Source organism: Mus musculus, chromosome 11 (genome assembly GCF_000001635.26).
Source record: "Mus musculus strain C57BL/6J chromosome 11, GRCm38.p6 C57BL/6J".
Classification (NCBI taxonomy): Eukaryota; Metazoa; Chordata; class Mammalia; order Rodentia; family Muridae; genus Mus; species Mus musculus.
This window is the reverse complement of record NC_000077.6, coordinates 85360778-85382311: the sequence shown is the minus strand read 5'-3', so window position 1 is coordinate 85382311 and position 21534 is coordinate 85360778. Positions and strand designations below refer to the sequence as shown.

Sequence of the window (21534 nt, the reverse complement as noted above, 5' to 3'; positions counted from 1 at the left end):
TCACATTAAGCTTCAGGTCATGCTTTCTGTAGATCGGTGTGGCAGTGACACCTAGTGTCCAACATCCGAAGCACACGCAAACAGAACCAGGCACAGTGGCACACACCCATAACCCCAGCTCTTGGAAGGCTATGCAGGACAACTACCAAAACTTTGAGAGTAGTATGGGTTAGATGGAAACTCTGGCTCAAACAAAAAAAACAAAAAAAAAAAAACAAAACAAAACAAAACAAAAAAAATTCAATAACATTTGTAAACCCAGAAGGTTTTATTTTTATAATGATTTATTTATTTATTTTTGTGCTATGTGCATTGGTGTTTTACCTGCATGTATGTCTGTGTGAAGATGTCAGATCCCCTATAAATGCAGACAGTTGTGAGCTGCCATGTGAGTGCTAGGAATTTAACCCCAGTCCTCTGGAAAAGCAACCAGTGGTCTTAACCACAGAGCCATCTGTCTAGCCTCTTGCTGGCTTTCTTGTTTTGGTTTGTTTGTTTGTATTTTAACAGGCTTGACAATCTAACGATGGCCAGTCTTAAACTCACAATCCTCTGCCACACCACCATAAGTTGGGATCACCTGTGTATAACATACATCCAACCCTACATAGGTTTTAAAAAAAAAAAAGAACAAAACTCTCAAACTCTGACCCTTCCAGTCCTGGCTTCCTGAGTAGCTGGGATCACAGATGCTCAAATTTTATTTCTTCAAAAGTGATGCAAAGACTAAGGAGATGGCCCAGAGTGCACAGGAACACTGGCTCTACAAGCATGAAGACCCGAGTTCAAATCCCCTGTACTCACCGGAAAAACCAGGTATGATGTGTGACTGTATTGTAGGCCGAGAGCTCACTGAACAACAAGACTACTCCAAAATGTACAGTTCCAGTTAGTGAGATATCCTAGCTAACACCAAAAGTCCTGCTCTGGCTTCTGAATGCACACGTGGGTACGAGCACTTGCACACTCACTCACTCACATGCACACTCATGTACACACAAACATACTAACATGTACCCATATATGCATACTTAACATAACAAATACACACATACATGCACTTGCATGTACACATTATTTTTGGTATTATTATTGCTATTATCATTATTATCATGCCAACTCATATCACACAGCACCAAGCTAGCCAAGAAATTGGAGAAACTGACTTCTAAATCTCAGGGTTTTCATAATCCTCTTACAACAAACCCCCAAACAAACGTTTGGACAATGAAAACTGTTGACAGACTACACAACACATTGAGCTATTAGGGTAGACACATTGGTTTAGTTTATTGAGGCATAGTCTCACCTGTAATCTAAGACAGCCTGGAACTTGCAGCACTCCTCCTTCCTCAGCCCCTCAATGCTGAGATTATAGGTCTGAGCCATGTGGCTCAGCTAGAATGATTTTATTTTTCTTATTTTTTACTTTTGACACTACAAAATCATACTCTACTAATAACAGGGTCTTAGTTACTTTTCTACTGCTGTGGCAAAATACCATGACCATGGCAACATATTTAAAAAAAAAAACATTTAATTTTGATTTTACAGTTCCATTGGTGATCCCTTGAAAATCAGAGCAGAGAGCATTGAAGCAGGTAGGCAGGCATGTGCTGGAGCAAAAGCTGAGAGCTTACATCTGATCCACAAATTCCCATTCCCACAATTAACTTTTAACTGCAAATATGTTTCAATAGACATAAGGGAGTTCTCTGCCTTAGACAAAATAAAACAAGGGCTAGAAATGTCCCTCCATGATATGCAAGGCATCCACCAGGTCCTGGGTTCAAATCCAAGAACACAAATGGGAACTGAGGTATAGTTCAGTTGGTAGAATGTTGGCCTAGCATGCAAAAGCCCTAGTGGCATTCCCAACACTGCATAGTGGTCAGACCTGCAATCTCAGTTCAAGGCAATCCACAGAAATAAAAGCAGCCTGAGCTACATGTGGTCCTGTCTACCAATAAGTTCCCAATAAGAAAAAGAAACAAGGAGGCTGGAAAGATGGCTCAGCAGTTACAGAGCACTGACTGCTCTTCCAAAGGTCCTGAGTTCATATCCCAGCAACCACATGGTGGCTCACAACATCCATAATGGGATCTGACGCCCTCTGCTGGTGTGTCTGAAGACAGCTACAGTGTACTTAGATATAACAATAAATAAATCTTTAAAAAAAAACACTGAAAGTATTATAAGATACCTACAACATATTCACTATCTCTTCACACCCTTTTTATAACAGCAGAAATATGGAAATGCTTCCTCTCCTACCTAGCACAGATACTTCTAAAACCCACAAATAAAGTCAGATGCTGTGCAGCAGCAGAGATACAAGTCTCCAGATAGAGCAGGTACTGTTTTCTGCACTGTTTCGATCAATATCAAACAAGTCACTCACCAGACTGTGGCCCACACACTTAAATCAAACTCACTATCCTGCCACTGAAATCTGTTCTGCCCATAGCTTTCTCACTTTTAGAATTAGCAGTGTCTTCCTCTGTTCAAAATCCTGCAATATCCTCTAAGACCCAGTGTGGATGGGGACCCTTAGGTCAGTAGTAAAGGAAAAACATTTCCTTTTAAATAACTTATGTTCACTGGTGTTTTGCCTGCATGGATGTCTGTGTGAGGGTGCCAGAAGCATTGGAACAGGATAACAGGCAGCTGTGAGCCACCATGTGGCTGCTGGGAATTGAATCCCAGTACTCTGGAAGAGGAGTCAGTCTCTTAACCACTGAGCCATGTCTAGCCCCCAAAAAATATTTCTTGATGGGAAAATTTTGTGCAGAATATTACTAAAAGACACATGAGGAAAAACACACAAAAAGTGCTCATTCTCAGTTATCAGGGAAACAGTAAATCTAATTAATTTCTCAAGTTACCATCTATCAGAATACTCAAATTCTGAAGATAGATGACATCAAACATTGGGAAGAATGTAAAACAATTCATACACTGTTATAAGTGTAAAAATGGTAGCAACCACATTCCAAGCACATGACTCAGCAAACCCACACATAGGCAGTTTCAAAGAGAGATGGGTTCATATGCGTAAGTCTAGGATTCTCCAAGATTTCATATATTCTTCATATATTCATAACAACCAGAAACTGAAAACCAGTAAGGGTGGGCAGGAGGTGTGGGTGGCGGGTGTGTGGCTCCGTGCTGTGGACTGGGGAGTGGAGGGGGGGTGCTATGTGGTGAGTGCTATGTGGTGGAGTACCTGGCATATGGTTCTAGGGTCAATGTCCAACATACAAATATTTTTTCTTTTTAGTAATCAGAGTGAGAAACTTTAATAGAATTAAAAGAAACAACATGATAGACTCTCAGAAACAACATGTAGAGAAAAAAAAAAGTCGAGGAGCAAATAATCCATAAGGGTGTAAGAATCTCTACAACAGGCAAAAGGAATCTACAGTGGGGTGACTTGAGTACAGTAAGGACGAGCAGACAGAGTGGAACCTACGTTCATTGGGGACAGGTAATTTCCTTGAGCAATGTCATGGTCACCATCTTCTTCTTCCATGAAACAGTATCTCCTTATTAGTAGCCCAGAATAGGCTCAAATTTCCCGGGATCCCTCTGCCTCTGCCTCCCAAGTGAGCATCATTACCCAGCTTACTCTTCCTCTTGACAGAGACTTGGGATTCCTAGGTACGAGAACCTGTCAGAACTCAGAAAAAGTTGTACCTGAGTTGAGGAGAGAGCCAGGAAAAGTGTGTATTCCTGTAATCCCAACATGTGGCAACATGTGGCAGGTTTAGGCAAAGGGACCATAAATTAGAAGCTAGCCTGTTAAGTCTAAGAAAACACTGGTTTAAAAAAAAAAAAAAAAAAAGGTGGGGAGGCAGGATTCATATATTTATATGTAAATTTTACTTAAGAAAATTAAGCTAAATACTAAATACTGGAAAATACACAAGATCCCAATCCTATGAACTCAGCTGATGTCTGCATTTACTTTGAAAGACACTGAGTAAGATAAATAAGAATAATCTAGGGCAGGAGGTGTGACTCAGTGGTTAAGAGAACTGACTTCCAGGACTTTCTAGCACCAGGACAGCAACTCACAGCCACCTGTGAACCCAGCCCCAAGGGGTCTGACACCATCTCCTGGCCTTCAGCAACACCAGGCACACATCTGGCTCACAGACACACCTACAGACAAAAATTAGTAATATAAGATAGAAAGCCTAGCAATTGGTTCAGCGAGTGAAGATACTTTGCCACCAAGCCTGATGACTTGAGTTTCATCTCTGAGAGCCACATAATAGGAGAAACCTCCTCCTACAAACTATCTTCTGACCCCCACAGGCACGCTGTGCTATATGCATACACACATGTACAGACACACATAAGTAAATAAAATATAAGGTACAGAAAACATAGTGATTTGTTTGGAATTTTGAATGGATGTATATATTTTGAATGGATGTATATATGTACCTGTGTGATATTATATGCACCATACGTGTACAAGATTCCAACCTCCTTGGAATTGGAATTATAAGCAATTATGAGCAAACGTGAGATGCTGAGAACCAAAGGGGTTTTTCTGAAAGAACAGTAAGCACCTTTATGCTGAGCCATCTCTCTAGCCCCAGTAAAGGAAAATTTCTGTGAGCTTATCCAGATGTTAGATACGCATGTTTCAACTTAGATCTATATGCAAATTTTTTGAAGTCCTTGCCAAAGCCTTAATCCACTATAACCACTTAGGTTTAACACCCTCTCTCAAAACAGAGTTTTGCTATATACAGCACAGGCTAGCCTGGAACTCACTAGCTTCCTGCCTCCTGCCTCATGGGTACTACCACTTCTTGCTCATGGCCTCCTCTTGACCTTCACATTGCCACAGAGCTCCCCTTACTGTTCTAATCTGAAGCATATTGCCAGCAGTTTGCACTGCCTTGGAATGACCCTTCTGCAAATACTCACCTGCGTACTGTTCATCTGAGACTCCGAGTGCCTGTACACGTCTAGCATCTCTCTGGTCAGCATCTACACAGAACGCACAATGGCTAACTCTCTTCCTCATTTTCCAGGTACCAAAAATAGAAATTCCAAAAACAGAATGACTTTGTTTTGCTCGTCTTGTTTTCCCAGCACCTTCTCAATGCAGTCTGGCATGTTATGGACAATCAATAAATCTTTGCTAAGTAAATGAGTTAATGAATGAGCAGGACATATAAATGGCATGGCTTTACAAGAATGCAATTTGGCAAAACTAACAAGAGCCTTAGTTGTATTGATCTCCCAAAATTATATAACCATGGAGATATTTATCTCAATATTCCTGAAATTAAAATAACAAAATTAGAAATCTAAATCGATATTTCATTATAAAGAAAAGTCTGTTTCTGGAGATGGGGCCATTTATAGCCCCTGGACCTTGAACTCCTGATCCTCCTGCTTCCTCCTGAGTGGTGGGATCACAGGCATGACCCACCAAACCTGAGGTTTTGGGCATATGGCTTTTTAAATAAGCTGGTTCACAGAACTCAAGAAGTAGCCAGGGATGACTTTAAATCCTGATATTACATCTCTATCTCCCAAGTAGTAAGATTACCACACAAGTCACCTGACCCATCTCTTGTCATATCTCAGCTCATTATAACTTTCAGGGGGCACCAGGCAAGTGCTAAACAACAGATCTGCGTCCCCGGCCGTTTCATAAATTTAATCTAGATACAGGGTCTCCTCATTTCCCACAGTTAACCTTGATCTCATGATCTACCTGTCCCAGCCTCCTAAAACATCTGGAAATGCATATCTGAGCCATAATATACAGCTTAACTGACAAAACTCTATTTCTTTATATTATAAATTGTGTCAATTTTTGTTTATTAAAGTCTCTCTCCAAGCTCTGCAATCACAAAGACAAAAAATACATGTTCCTTTTTCTGCATTGCTTTTGTTTTTAAAAGGCTCATTACTCAATCTAGTAATGTAGCAAGGTAATGAAGCCCTTCCTCATCTTCCTGCCTCCACCTCCCTCAGTGCCAAGTATGGGCCACCACTTCTTCAGGTGTGGTGCACAATCATGCATGTAGGCAAAACACTCATATTCATAAAATAAATTCTGAAAGTTTAACCTGATGTTTGGAGATGGTCGACTCAGAGCAGACCCTGTGCCTGCCGTGCTGCCCTCTCCCATCAGGTAGTCCTCAGTCCTATAGTCTCCATGGGAAGACTCACACTTAAGAGAATGAAATAGCCAGGCAGTGGTGGCGCATGGCTTTAATCCCAGCACTTCGGAGGCAGAGGGAGGCGGAACTCTGAGTTCGAGGCCAGCCTGGTCTACAGAGTGAGTTCCAGGACAGCCAGGGCTACACAGAGAAACTCTGTCTTGAAAAACCAAAAAAAAAAAAAAAAAAAAGAGAGAGAGAGAGAGAGAGAGAGAATGAAATAAAATCAGGCAACAGGGGCCAGGGACTCAGGTCAGTAATTACAGGTATTACTCTGAATCGTTTCAAAGCTAGTTTGTATCATCCATGAGGCCCTGACAGTCATAAAACCATTGACTAAAATCAACAAACGGTAGTGGTGTACACACAGTAGGCGCAGTGACCCACAGTCTGGATGTAGTTTGAAAAGCATCAGCTGGTATCAGCTAAGATCTGTGAAAGCCACTTTCTGACCAACATAAGCTCCCCACTGTGTAGGTTAGGACTGTTGAACAAATGAGCTGTCTCCATGCTGAGACTGTGTAGTAACTGAAGGGACTGCATGCTAGTCTAGCCCAGCCCTTCAGAGGTGGTGCGAGATCATCAGCAGAGGCCTGCCTTGCAGACAGGAAGCCCTCATCAACCTCCAGTACTGTCAAAAAAAAATGTTTACAAATGAAAATAAGAACTACTTTACGGCCATGGTCTATTTTCTGCTGTCCTACTTGGGAAGTAATGACAGACAGCTATTGGATTGGGCTAAACTAGATTGAAAATATAATGCCCACTCACAAGCAGAGGCACCTTCCCACTCAAATGAGAGTACCTGGGATAATGTCGGAGAATGCCCCAAAAACTCTGCACAACCCAAGTGAGCTCTCTTCTTTCTCACCAGCATGCAGCTGGTCAGGGCACGTCCATCAAGAGAAGACACTGTAGCTCCCCAAACACAATTGGAGAAGTGGAGGATTAAATACTTTCAAGATATCCACAGATGATACAAACTAGCTTTGAAACAATTCAGAGTAATACCTGTAATTATAACCAAAACAAGTGGGTGTCAAAGCCAACTAAGTCCCAACAAAAGAATGTACTCCATCCAGTCAGCACTACTAAGCCGACTGGACCATCATGTCAATATGATGTCATCAGGCATCATCAGCACCCCTCATTCTAATGTAAACAAACAGCACGTGGAGCAGCATGCAGTCACTTCCCTATTAATACAGAAGTCACACTAGTCTAGCTGTGTGTTTCCTCTTGACAGAGTGAAAACAAGGCAAGACCTTGAACTCATGACCAGAGTGGAGCTGCTTTACACCCAGAACTCCTGCCCCCATGAAAGCGGCCCAGGATTTATCCACGTCACACGGGAGCACAAGAGGAAACTATTTGTTCCTGGAGGCAGCAGCATTCTCCTGCCCCACAAACTCTTCAACATGATTCTCCTACAGCCAGAATGGTACATAAACAGTTCATGGAACAAGTTTTAAAATTGTTATTACATTTATGTATTTTTTGTGTTGGCATTTATATGAGGTCACAGGACAACTAATGAGAGGTGGTTCTCTCCTTCACCCTGAGGGGCATGGCAGAAAGCACTTTTTCCTGATGAGCAATCTTACTGGCCCTTAAACAAATATTTTAGATCAAAATATTAAAGAAATATGAGTGTAATGTGTTTGTATCATAATGTTTTTTGGGGTCAAATTCTATACTCTAGAGCAGTGGTTCTTAGCCTTCCTAATACTGAGACCCTTTTATGCAGTTCCTCATGTTGTGCTGACCCCAACCATTGAATTATTTTTGACCCCTGTGAAAAGGTTGTTCAACCCCCAAAGAGGTCACAACACACAGGTTGAGAACCGCTACTCTAGAGTATTCCCACTTCCATTAAATCTACAGTGAAAAAGATATGGCTAATGAATGCTTCCATGAAAGATCATGTTACCTACGGGAACAATAGACAAAATAAAAATGCCAGGCCCAATGGCATATGCCTTTGATTCCAGCACTTTTCTAAACACCATCTGTTGGGGACAAAAAGCCCTTGGAGGTTGAAGAACAAACTTACTCAGTACTGGGCCATTTCCTGTCTTACTTTACGTGTCATTTTCCCACCTACATTAGAGAGGCACCATTACCCTCAAGAATCTGCATATATATGACAAGAAAAGGAGTTAGAGGGCTGGAGTCATACAGTTCAGTGGTAGAATTTTTGCCTGCCCCGCATCCAAGTACAACCCTCGCATCATAAAAAGCAACAACAAAAATATAAATATGTCTTCCTGGTAGGGCTGGAGGGAGGGACAGCTCAGGTTAAGAGTACTGGCTACTTGGATATTCCTCCAGGACCCAAGTTCAAGTACAGGCACCCTTCTGGGCAGCTCACAACCACCCGGAACACCAGCTCCAATGGCTCCAACACCATTTTCTACCCTCCAAGAACACAGACCCACACACAGCAGGCACCCTGCACAAAAGTGAAAAACAAAAAAGCAAATAAAGTCTAAGCCACAAATGCATGCAGCATTGAGGCAGCAACTCCACATACAGAATTTACCCAAGCAAAGCAGGTCAATGTGTTTGCAGAGCAGTGACCAAAGCACTGAGGTGGCTGAGCAGGACTGCTGTGAGTTCAAAGCCAACCTAAGAGTCACAATAAAATCCTATTTCAAAGATGAGAAGGGACATTTCTACAAAAATATGCAGGCATAAAATATAGTTTCGGGAGCCAGGCGTGGTGGCACACGCCTTTAATCCCAGCACTCAGGAGGCAGAGGCAGGCAGATTTCTGAGTTTGAGGCTAGCCTGGTCTACAAAGTGAATTCCAGGACAGCCAGGGCTATACAGAGAAACCCTGTCTCGAGAAAAATAAAATATATATATATATATAGTTTCAGAGCCAGGCTGAGTGGCCCACATTAGAGATACAGAACTCCAAGCAAAGACAGAAAGAGCACCCACAAGCCTGAGCCAGGTGAGCCTCAACAAGACTGCCAAGATAATCAGCATCGCAAAGGTAGTCTCAAAATACCAAACCTATATATAGATAGGTAGACAGAAAGGCAAACACACACACACACACACACACACACACACACACATCTTCAAGTTCATTACAACACTGTGTTGTTTTTTGAGACACTATCTCACTAAGCTGCTTAGGTAGTCCCTGAATTTACCATCCATCTGCCTCAGACTAGTAAGTAACTGGGATTACAACCTGTAACATCTAGCCCCATATTACAACACTTTAATATCAAATTTATAGACATTTATAGTATTTGTACTATTCAAAAACACTGTTAATTTTTAAAAATCAGAATAAGAGATACAAATGTCAAAGTCCATCAAACAGCTCATGAACAGCAACATATGAAATAAACATCGAACCTCTCAGACAGTGACAGTGAGCGTTTTCATTCCTGCACATAAAATCCAGACAAAGACCCCACAAAACAAGTAAGTGATTTAAATTTAAAGATCATTACTTCCCATATATGAATATTTGCTTGCATGCATGCTTATCTGCACACTAGATGTGTGCCTGGTGCCCTCAGAGGCCAGAAGAGAATGTCAGGGTCCCTGGAACTGGAGTTACAGATGGTTGCAAACTGCCATGTGGGTGCTGGAACCCAGGTCCTCTGGAAGAGCAGCCTGTGCTCTTAACTGCTAAGCCATCTGTCCAACCCCCAAAAGTTTTATTTTAATTCACTTGGTAAAAATTCAAGTGGTAACAGAGTAAGACTGCTGTGCTGCCATTTGCTGCTGACCTCTGCTCCTCCTACCTCCAGGAATCAGGTTTCTACTTTGAGGGGTGGTATTTCCTTAATCATTTATTTATATTTCTTTTGAGACAGGGTTTCTCTGTGTAGCCCTAGCTGTCCAGGAAATATGTAGCCCAGGCTTGCCTTGAACCCAAAGAGATCCTCTTGACTCTGCCTGGGATTAAAGGCATAGAACACTATGTGGGGCTCTTTCTTTTAAACTGTCTTCATTATTTTTATTTGTCTATGCTTGAAGGCAGGCGTGCATGTGTGCTAGCATGTGCACGTCACATTGTAAAATTGTCAGAGGACAACTCTCAGGAGTTAACTAACTCTTCTGTAGGGATTAGGGCAGGGGCTGCACTCAAGTTTCGAGGCTTGCCAGGCAGTGGTGGTGCACGCCTTTAATCCCAGTACTTAGGAGGTAGAGGCAGGTGGATTTCTGAGTTCGAGGCCAGCCAGGTCTACAGAGTGAGTTCCAGGACAGCCAGGGCTACACAGAGAAAGCCTGACTCAAAAAACAAAACAAAACAAAACAAAACAAAACAAAACAAAAAGTTGTGAGGCTTAACAACAACTTTACCTGCTGAGCCATCTTATTGGTCCCAGTAGATTCTTTAACATACACAAAACAATTGATATATTGTTAACATTTGCTATGGTTGCACATGCCTTTAATCCCAGCACTCAGAGGCAAAGGCAATTGAATCTCTGTGAGTTTGAATATAGCCTGCCTTACAGAGTCCAGGATAGCCAAGGCTACAAAGAGAAATGCTGTCTCAAAAAAACAAAAAAAACAAAAAAACAACTTTTCTCCCAAATCTCGGTTTACTCCCCTATAAATTAGAAAACAGAGAAACAACCCCATTGAACAGGATCACATTGAATAAAACTGAGGCCTGCATGTACCATGAATCCCACAACTGCTGCTACTTGCCTCTCATTCTACCTAACTCTCAATAAGGCCTTAATAATGTGTAAAGATTACTAACCCCAGCACTGAGGAGGCAGAAACAGGCGGGTCTCTGTGAGTTTAAGGCCAGCCTGGTCTACATAGGGAGTTCCAGGACAGCCAGGGCTACAAAGAGAAACCCTGTCTCAAAAAACATAACAATAATAATAACAATAGTAGTCATAGTAGTAGTGTATAAACACATCTGCAGAGCGTATGCTGGGCAGTCAGGTTGCCCCTTCTGTATACTCACAGGGATGCCCCAGACCTGCATTCCGTCACTGTAGCCGATCATAACCAGCAGAGGAGGCTCATTTCCAGTGCTATGCAGTTCATGAAATTCTAGATTCCGTGATGTGTCTGCATTAGGATTAACAAAGAAACAAAATAAAAAGACAGCATGAACCAAGAAAACTACTTTTTAGCCCTATTAATGTTTAGCTTGGGTTAAGAGAATAGAAAGCACGGCACAGTGGTTAAGAGCACATGCTGCTCTTCCAGAGTTGGGGTCCCAGCACCGACATCAGTCAGCCAGTAACTGCACCCGCAGAGCATCCAAAGCCTCTGAGGTCTGGGGCAATGCACATGCACTGACAAAGCTACACATAACACTTTTCTTTAGGGCTGGTGAGATGGCTCAGCAGGTAAGAGCACCTGACTGCTCTTCCGAAGGTCCAGAGTTCAAGTCCCAGCAACCACATGGTGGCTCACAACCATCCGTAACAAGATCTGACTCCCTCTTCTGGTGTGTCTGAAGACAGCTACAGTGTGCTTACATACAATAATAAATAAATCTTTAAAAAAAAAAAACACTTTTCTTTAATTTTTTAAAAAGTTCAGAGGCCAAAATGACATCTCTGGCCTACAAGTCAAGCAGGTAAGGAGGCTGAAGCAGGAAGATCACCAGAGCCAACCTGGACTACATAGCAAATTCTAAGCCACACTAGCTACACCATGACTCTTGGTTTGGTTCTACATTTTGTAGCACTGGAGATTGAACCCTCACATGTGCTAGGCAAACGTGCAAATGCTCAACTGTAACCCCAACGTGCTTTTTCCTTTTTGGGTGTGAGAAAGATACCCAAATTGCATAGGCTAGCTTTGGGATAAGGTGCACAGGTTGATTCATAGTAGCATTATTTGTAAACAGCCAAAAGATGAAAACAATACCAACATTCACCAAAGGAATAATAGTTGGACCATGATACATAGATAAAATGGAATTCCATCAAAGAAAAGTAATGAATTTCTACAGACTACACTGTACAGAGGACTCACACAGACACACTAGGCAAAGAAGCCAGGCAAAAGACAATAGTAATGAAAGACTTCTGAACATTCAGGTAGCAACAGAATGTTTTGGGTTTTGGTTTTTAGTTGGAGAGAGGGGTGTTTCTCCTGTAGCCCTGGGTGTTCTGGAGGCCCCTATGTAAAGCAGGCTGGCCTGGAACTCACAGACCCTTCTGCTTCCCTGCAATGCTGGGATTAAAGGCGTGGACCACTACTCTGGGTTAACAATGTACTTTTCAAAAACACTAAATTTTGTTTGTTTTCCTGTTCTTTTGAGACAAAGTCTAACTCAGGCTGGCCTGAAACTTGCTGTGTAGCTGAAAAACATCCTTTGTCTCATGTTACTTTCCTGTTGGTCTGATAAATTCTATGACAACAGGAGAAAGGGGCTATAGTTCCCAGTTCAAGGAATAGTGGATGGAGGCAGGAGATCAAGCAGCTGCTCACATCTGACCTTGGCAGGAAGCAGAGAGGGAAGAACTTGTCCAGCTGCTCACTCCCTTCTCCTGGAGCCCTTAGGGAAGGAATGACCTGCCTAGAATTAGCTAACCAAGAGAAGCCTCACTGATGACAATGACCAACCCCAGTTGCCTGTGCTGGCTAACAATGGATGGACGCTCTGCTCTAACTGCTAACAATCAAGCTAAAAGCCAAGTTGAAGGAGATAACAGCCAAATTCTTCCTTTCATTGACTCCTTATTAAACACCGAAATGCAAGCTAAGCCCAGGAAGGCAATCCTGGAGTGCCACCACTCTGTGGGCTAAGGATGTGGTGAACTGGTAGCTGATACAAAGCCACCTCAGGGTCTGTATTCAGTTCCCAGGTCCAAGTATGTTATTTTGGATCTGTCCCCATTGAGGGGAGGGGCCAGTGAGGCGGCTAGGTAGGAGAAGGGCACTAGCTGCCAAGCCTAAAGACCTGGGTTTGACCAACATGGTGGAAGTTGTTCTCTGACCTCCACACTTCAGAGAGTTACATACAGGAGTAATTCACTTGTGATGTCTTCCCACCTTTCTAGTCTCTGTTCTGGCCACCTGAACATTTTTTACTTTATGAATGGAGAAATAAATCCTACTGAAACCTTTAATTGTATCTCTTATAAATATTAATAAAATAAAAACAAGACAAAACTACAAGGAAAAAATACAGTAGACCAGCATGACAAAGAGAAATTAAAACCACAATGTCCTTCCAAAAACTCAGATCAGGCCAGGCAGTGGTGGCTCACGCATTTAATCCCAGCACTTGGGAGGCAGAGGCAGGAGGATTTCTGAGTTCGAAGCCTGCCTGGTCTACAAAGTGAGTTCCAGAACAGCCAGGGCTACACAGAGAAACCCTGTCTGGAAAAAAAAAAAAAAAAAAAAAAAAAAAGCCACTCAACTCAGGGCTGTAACTCCATTCCAGAGGACCTGCCGAGCTTGCTGATTCAGCTGCTAGGGGCAATGACTGCCCACATGTCAGCCCCCACATGGCAGCTCACAACCTTTTGTAACTCCAGCCCCAGTGGATCCGATGCCCTCTTCTGGCCACTTGGCCTTGCCCATTAGTGCTGTAGGAACAGAGATTCAGGCAACACTCATACACATAAATCTAAAGAAAACCTTTTGTAAAAAGTGAAAAGGAGGGCAATCCAAAATCCTCACACAGGGCCTGCACAGACATTTCTCTAAAGACATCCATTAGACATCTCCTTTGATGTAGCCAAGCTCAGCACCAAACCGGTGACTGAATGTCTGTGAGAGCATGTCACCGTGTCACAACTATGCAGCTTGAGGTGTTAGGGCAAATTTAGAACAATTCAGCAGAATTTCATGGGAATTTTAAGAATTTCATTCTTTGTTTTGTTTGTTTGTTATTTTTTGTTTTTCGAGACAGGGTTTCTCTGTGTATCTCTGGCTGTCCTGGAACTCACTCTGTAGACCAGGCTGGCCTCGAACTCAGAAATTCCCCTGCCTCTGCCTCCCTCTGGGATTAAAGGCCCTGCTTGGCAGCTGAGAGCAGCAGCACACTACCCTCCCTCTACAGACCCCAAGGTTACTTGAACTCCAGCCCTGCAGTGCTCCACAGGGATCAGAGCACCAGGAAGCTACTGTGTGACTAACAGGCTGAGGCAAGCAGCGTGGATATGGAGACAAAGGGTGACTCACAGCTCAGGCAGAAGAGAAAAGGCTGGGGCAGGACGGCACAAGATTCCATCAGCCTACTCAGACCAGCACACAATTGTAAAGGCTACACTTTTTGTTTCAGGAATATGCTACTGAATACCTTTAGACATTGGTAGCTGAAACCTTGGAGAGCAATGCCACACTAAGAGAAGGTGCTCTGCATACAAGTAAGCAGTATGCACTCGGTATTGTTCACAAAGGAAACAAATCAAAACTACAGCTCAAACCCTGTAAGATGGCTTCATTATAAAACAACACATGTGAGGGGGTACTGGCTGCTTTTCCAAAGGACCCAGGTTCAATTCCCAGCACCCACATGACAGCTCCCAACTGTGTGTAACACCAGTTCCAGGGGATCTGACATCCTCATACACACATACAAGAATAGCAATGTATATAAAATAAATAAGTCATTTAAAATAAATAAATAAAATGGTACATGCAGAATGTACTGAAATCTGAGGAGCTAGCAGTGCAGGGCAGTTACACACCAGACTGTGCCTCTCTTACTTAATGACCTGGAGATTCAATCACCAATGTCAAGAAAATACCCTTGTGCATTGCCATTAGGAACCTATTATACTGGAAAGGCACTATAGCATAGTGGTTCCTTTAAGAATTAACATTGGAATTACCACATGGATTCCAGCAATTTCCCTTCTAGTTATAAGCCAGACAGAAACAGTCTTGACACAGACACCAATGGCTATTCACATAATTACAAGCTGGAGGGAGCCTTGTGAACAAGCATATCCCACTAGCTGCTCGGGGGACTGAGGATGGATGACTGTAGCAGGTTAAAGGCCAGCCCGGACTACAATGTGAGTTATGGCCAATGGTCAATTTAGTGAGTCCTTTCCTCAAAATGAAAAATCAGTCCAGTGCTGAAGATGTACCTCAGTTGTTAAATGCTTGGCTGGCACACAGACGTCTAACATCCATTCCTTGCACCCCAAAAAGGGGGCAGAAGAATCAAAAGTTCAAGGTCATCAACTACTTTACTCAAGTTTCAGGATAGTCTGTCTGGACCACACCTGTCTCAAAAACAGTTTGTCCACTTGGAACACATGTTTACTTCCTGTACAGAGAAGTACAGTTAGGTGAAACTCTGTGACTTACTGGCCAGAACGCACTACATACTGAGTCCCAAGCCAACCAGCAAATTCAGTACTTGGGAAATAGAGGCATGAAGAGCAGGAGGCCAAACCCAGGCTGATCCATATGACACCCTGCCTCAAAAAATGAAGAAGTAAAAGGAATTCTAGGGCACAGCTCAGTGTGGTCCACTACACAGCACACACAGCTCAGTATGGTCCACTACACAGCATGCACACTGCTCTTGGTTCACTGACCAACAGTTTTTAAAAAAACGGCACATAACTCAGGTTTCTGAGGAGGCCGGGGAAAAAGACTTGTTTGTTTGAGGTCAGGAGTCTAATATTATCCTGAGCAATCCCAGTTTACTATAGTAAGTGGATGGTGGCATGCACACAGTGGGATATTAGTCAACCTTTAAAAAGAAGCAAGGACATTCTGACATATGCTCCATTGTGGGTAAACAGCGAACATGAAACCATTTCTATGAGATGCCTACATAAGTCAGTCATAACGAAAGTAGAAGGGCTGGAGAGATGGCTCAGGGTCTAATAGGACAGGCTGCTCTTTCAGGGAACTGAGGTCTTATTTCCAGCATTCACTTGGTGGCTGACAACATCTGTCACTCTACTTAGAGGGGATCACACTCCCTCTTCTAGCCTCCATGGTGCACAGACACACATGAAGGAAAGCACACATCCACACAAAATAACTTTCTTTAAAGAAGAAAATAGGATGGTGGTTAGAAGGACTGGGCATGAGGATCCAGAACACACTTTAAGAAATCTAGTTTGGGCCGGGTGTGGTGGTGCATGCCTTTAATCCCAGCACTCGGGAGGCAGAGGCAGGCGGATTTCTGAGTTCGAGGCCAGCCTGGTCTACAAATTGAGTTCCACTGTCTCGGAAAAAAAGAGAGAGAGAGAGAGAGAAAGAAATCTAGTTTATTCCCCAGATGAAAATGCTCTAAGACTGATGACCACCGACTGCAATGGTTATACACAACAGCACGGCTGGTTTCCAGACGGGTCTTACTATGCCCCAGACTCACCTCCAACTAGGGATCCTCCTACCTCCGCCTGTGAGCCCTGAGATGATAAGCATGTGCTACTATTCCCAGCCAAAGATGAATTTATTTAGTATAAGCAAAATAGCCTGACTGAACTTGGGGTTCCCTTTCTAAAATCAGGTCAGCCCCAAAAGAGCATTTAATATACACATCCCAGAAAAGTTAGTCATACCGTTCAGATCTGCATTCTCAAATCTGACCCAGACTATCTTCTCCTTTTCTTCTGTTAGGGGAGACCCACTGTAAGCCTGCAAATTAAACAGAAATGTTTTCATTAAAATACAGTACAACTCTAAAACCACAGAAGTTCAAAGCAAAAGATGACACCAACGCAACTAATTCTATCCCTCTCTGTCCCTCCCTGCTGCTGACCAGCACAGTGTGGAATGTCATTACTCCAAGAATGCCTGTCCAGGAATAATATCAAAGGCAAGTTCTTAACCTCCACAGAATCACAGATGCCTAAATACACTGATCATAATAAGCCATCCATTACCATCTCTTCTCATCAATAAGGCTTACAGAGTAACCAAACTCTACCCAACACCTACACTTCTCAAGAATATGGCTTTTTTAGTCAGCTACCTGGCTTTCACACCCAAAGAAGCAGTTAATTCTTGTAAGACTGCTAGAATCAGGAGGATAAGCATTCATGGATAGAGTGGTATCAATAACCATCAGTGTACAAAAGAACTCATCTCTCCACAAAAAGCACATTCCCATTTACAACGCTCAGGAGGGCTGGAGATGTAGCTCAGTAGGTGCTTATCTATCTTCCAGGAAGCCCTGGGCTTGACTCCTGGTGCTACATAAAACCAGGGCTGGAAGCGAGGAGACACGAGGAGCAAACAAGTTCAAGATCATTCTGGGCTGCACAGAAACTCTGTCTCAAAACACACACACATACACACACACACACATTAAGATCATATAGAGGAAGCTGGGCAGTGGTGGCACACACCTTTAATCCAGCACTTGGGAGGCAGAGGCAGGAGGATTTCTGGGTTCAAGGCCAGCCTGGTCTACAGAGTTAGTTCCAGGACAGCCAGGGCTACAGAGAGAAACCGTTTCGAAAAACAAAACAAAAAACAAAAAGAAAACTTGCCAGAAATGAACAAGACCCTAGGTTGATCCCTAGTACAAAAAAATAAACTGTGTGTCTGTGCATGTGGGTGTGCGTTTGTCTTCCTCAAGAGCCACCTTATTTGAGTTCTTTAAAAAAAATTTAAATAATTAATCAATTTTACACTCCATCATATTTTATCCCCCACCCCACCCCATCCACCTCCCACTGTTCCACCTCCTCCCCACCCCCCTTGTCACTACATGAATGCCCCCACCCCCACCCCACCTGACCTTTCAGCCTTCCCTAATTCAACAACAGGGGTCAGCTGCTTCTGTCCATTGGTTGGGTGCAAATATCTGCATCTGACTCTTTCTTTCAGCTGCTTGTTCGGTGTTCCGGGGTGCAGTTATGCTAGGTCCCTGTGTGTTTGTGCATGCAGGTGTGTGTTGGTCTTCCTCAGGAGGCGCCTTATTTGATTTTAGGTACAGGGCCTCTCACTAAGCTGGAGCTCACAAATCAGGGAAGGATAGGCCATCCTCTGTCTTCACTTCCCCATGCTGGGTCTAAAGTGCTTGCCCCCAAGCCTGCCATGTGCCTGTCCTTTTAATGTGGGTCCTGGGCCAAACTCAGGTTTTCATGCTTGCATGACAAGCACTTTACCAAATGAGCTATCTCCCCAGATAATTAGGTTTGGAGCTCAGGCTGAAACAAATTTGAAGGCCTCCTGCCTTAGGTTCCCAGTGATGGGATTCCAGGCACAGCTGTGGTTGTCATCTTGACACCTGGGAAAAGGGAACTTCAGCTGAGCAATTGCCCTGTGAGACCGCCCAGTGAGCTTGCCTGAGAAGCAGTTTCTTGATTACTAATTGAGGTAATCGGGTCCGGCCCACTGTGAGCAGATGAGACTGGACTGTTAAGAAAGGTAGCTGAACGGAAGCCAGGAAGCAAGCCAGTGAGCAGCCTTCCTCCACAGCTTCTGCCTGCAGTTTCCAGCCTTGGCTTCCCTCGATGGTAGACTTCAACCTGTGAGTCAAGTAAACCTTTCCTCCCCAGGCTGCCTCCGCCACAGCAACAGAGAACACACTAGGACACTAGGACACTAGGACACTAGGACACTAGGACACCAGTCTTCAGCTGAGGGGAGGGGTGTGGCTCGGGAAGAGAATGACCTCGGTGTGTAAGGCCTAGTGTAATGCCTACCACTGAGACACTAGAACTAAGCAAGGGTGTAGTGGCTCACGATTCTCGAGAGGAAGGACTGAGAGTTCGGGGCCACTGGAATACACAGCGACAGTCAGGCCTGGTTGTGCAGGCCTGTAAACCCAGATGCTTACAAGACTGAGACAAATAGATCCCAAAGTTAAGGCTACAGAGTTCGTTCAAGTAAAGTAAAAAGAGGCCAGGGATATAGGTCAGTGGATAAAGGAACCTGCAGCAGACACTTGACAGTCTGAGTCAAGGCTACTGCTCACTGACATTTGGCTGGCCACAATTTTACATTGAAAATATGAAAAATTTTATTACACACAGAAGTAAAAGTTTAGCACATCTCTGAATTGCATTTAAAATAAGTATTCCTAACTGAAATGAGCAGATCAAAGGGCACAGCAAAGGGCTCCTCGTAGTAAGCAACACAACTCCATGAGTGGTGACAACGGAGCTAGTATCTAGTAACACGCTGCCCTCTGTACAGGACATCTGCACATGCAAAGGACTTTCTAGACTCTGCCTTTACTCCCCAGTATTCTGGAGGTGGAGGCCAGGCTGGTCAACAGAGTGAGACCCTTTCTCAAAATAAATAAATTTTAAAATCTCACCAAAAAAAAACCTAAGTATTAGTGTTCAAGGGACAATAAGATTGTTCACCTGGATCCTTGGGACACACTGGTGGAAGGAGAAAAAAAAAACCCTGAAAGTTCTTTTCTACCCTCTCTGCATGCCCTCTGAGCTCCCTGCAGACCCAAGCATAAACACACGATATATACATGTAAAAAAAAAAAAAAAAAAACTGTGATGCTCAGATCCTGTAACCAAGCCTCTAGGAGGCTAAGTGGGGAAGGGCTAAGAATTTGAAGCCAGCAGGGAATACAAAGACTCTATGTTAGAAACAGAAGAGAGAGAGGAAGGGAGGGGGAGGGAGGAGAAGGAAAGGGGGGAAATGAAGCAGAAGTGGGGAGAGGGGAGAAAGTGGGAGAGAGGGGAGAGGGCTCTCTGGATTGGGCTCATCTGACTGCTGCAGCCACTTACATAAAACCATAAACCTACATCTCCGGCTTGGATCCTCAGTCTCCTGAGGCTCCCTCGAAGAGAAACAACTTAATATTTGTTTTGATTTCTTTTATCCTATATGTACATAGCTTCCTTTAAACCTCACACAAGCCCACAGTGAACACAATGAGCTGTCGGACAAACTAGGACAGTGAGTTGGAAGAAGGCGCAATGACTTGCCCAGCACTAGGAACACACCCACCTGCGATGGAAAGCCATCCACACTAGGGCCCTGCTCTTCAGACACTAAGTCACGCTGAGCCTGAAACAACCATACTGTCCCTATTTCCTACCCAAATTCACCAAGGCTGCAGTATGGTCTTCCTTACTCCTCAATTCAAACAACATCTGATTCATTAGACCTGGTTGTCTAGTTTCTCTCACGATGCAGCCCAGGCTAGCCTTAAACTTTGTTTCTCTGTGTAGTCCTGGATGTCTGAGAACTCACTCTGTAGACCGGCCAGGCCTCCAACTCAAAAATCCGCCTTCCTCTGCCTCCCAAGTGCTGGGATTAAAGGCGTGTGTTACTAATGCCAGGCTAGCCTTAAACTCTTGGTCATGGTGTCTGAGCCTCCCCAAGTACAAAAACAAAAGGCATGTGACCCACACCCAGCCTCCAGGCTCAAATGAACTGATTTCCTTCCCTCGGTGTTACAAGGGTGTAACCAGGCACTTTATCCTTTTACTATAGCGCTTCTATGTGGCCTTGTATTCATTCTACGGAGACCCGTGTGGAGGAAGCAACAACCACGCTGGTTCCTTTATACAGAGTGCTAAGTAGCTTGCTGGGAAAACTTAGCTTTAGGGCTGGAGAGATGGCTCAGCAGTTAAGAGCAGTGATTGATCTTCCAGAGATCCTAGGTTCAATTCCCAGCAACCACATGGTGGCTCACAACTGTCTGTGATGGGGTCTGATGGCCTATTCTGGTGTGTCTGAAGACAGCGACAGTGTACTCGCATATATGAAATAAATAAATAAGTAAATCTTTAAAAAGAAGAAAATCCTTAGCTTGAGAGGAAAGCACAAAAGAACAGACTGAGACTCTTCACCTCAGCCCAGGGCCTGGCCTGAAAGCCCAGGTAAATGCTATCTGCTCAAGTTTCACCTTCAACATGGACAGAACACAAACAACAGAATTTCTGGCTGGACATTGTAATTGTTAGATCAATGTCTTAGAGTTTCCTTTCATAGTGCAATGAGCCACATTTTTACAGCCAGCTTCACAGCATCTCCTTCCTAACATATTATGTTCAGAAAACCTAGAATTTTTGTCATTTTCTCCATCGGCTCAGCTTCCTATTTTCTCTGTTCCTGTTCCATTCCAACCGCTCACACAAGGAAAGAATCCTCAAAGATTCTGATCACAGCATGTCCCCTCCAGCCAAAAACATAATAAACCTACCTCCTTGTTACACAGGGCTCTTGACCACACATAAGACACCTGTATAATATTTGATAAATGTGACAAATGTTTCATAAATGCTGTAGAAATACCAAACAAAATGTAAAAATAAATAAATTCAGTCACTTTCTGTGATCTGAGCCTCACGCCAGGGCTCACCAGCCCCACTACCCGCCCTGCCCCTCAGCCTGGCCACCGCAGGCACCAGACCCTCCACTGGCACGCTGACCAGCTGCCCCGTTCCCTCACTGCCACTAGCAATGTTTCTACAGTGCTTCCAAAGTC

The 21534-nt window shown here is 43.7% G+C and overlaps 1 protein-coding gene across 26 annotated transcripts in view; it reads right to left on the bottom strand.

The window, feature by feature from the left end:
- Positions 1-21534, bottom strand: part of Bcas3 (breast carcinoma amplified sequence 3) — a 472949-nt gene that overhangs the window by 443747 nt on the left and 7668 nt on the right. For 14 of the 26 annotated variants that reach the window (XM_030245684.1, XM_030245683.1, XM_030245681.1 and 11 more), the window contains 2 exons: positions 16685-16760; positions 11149-11255 (listed from right to left, as the gene is read on the bottom strand). In XM_030245684.1, coding sequence (XP_030101544.1) covers positions 11149-11255; positions 16685-16760 — 183 coding nt within the window. Of the gene's footprint in view, positions 1-11148; positions 11256-16684; positions 16761-21249; positions 21289-21534 lie in introns of all 26 variants that reach the window. The other 12 variants (XR_001779924.2, XM_030245679.1, XM_030245680.1 and 9 more) reach the window with 1 other exon arrangement.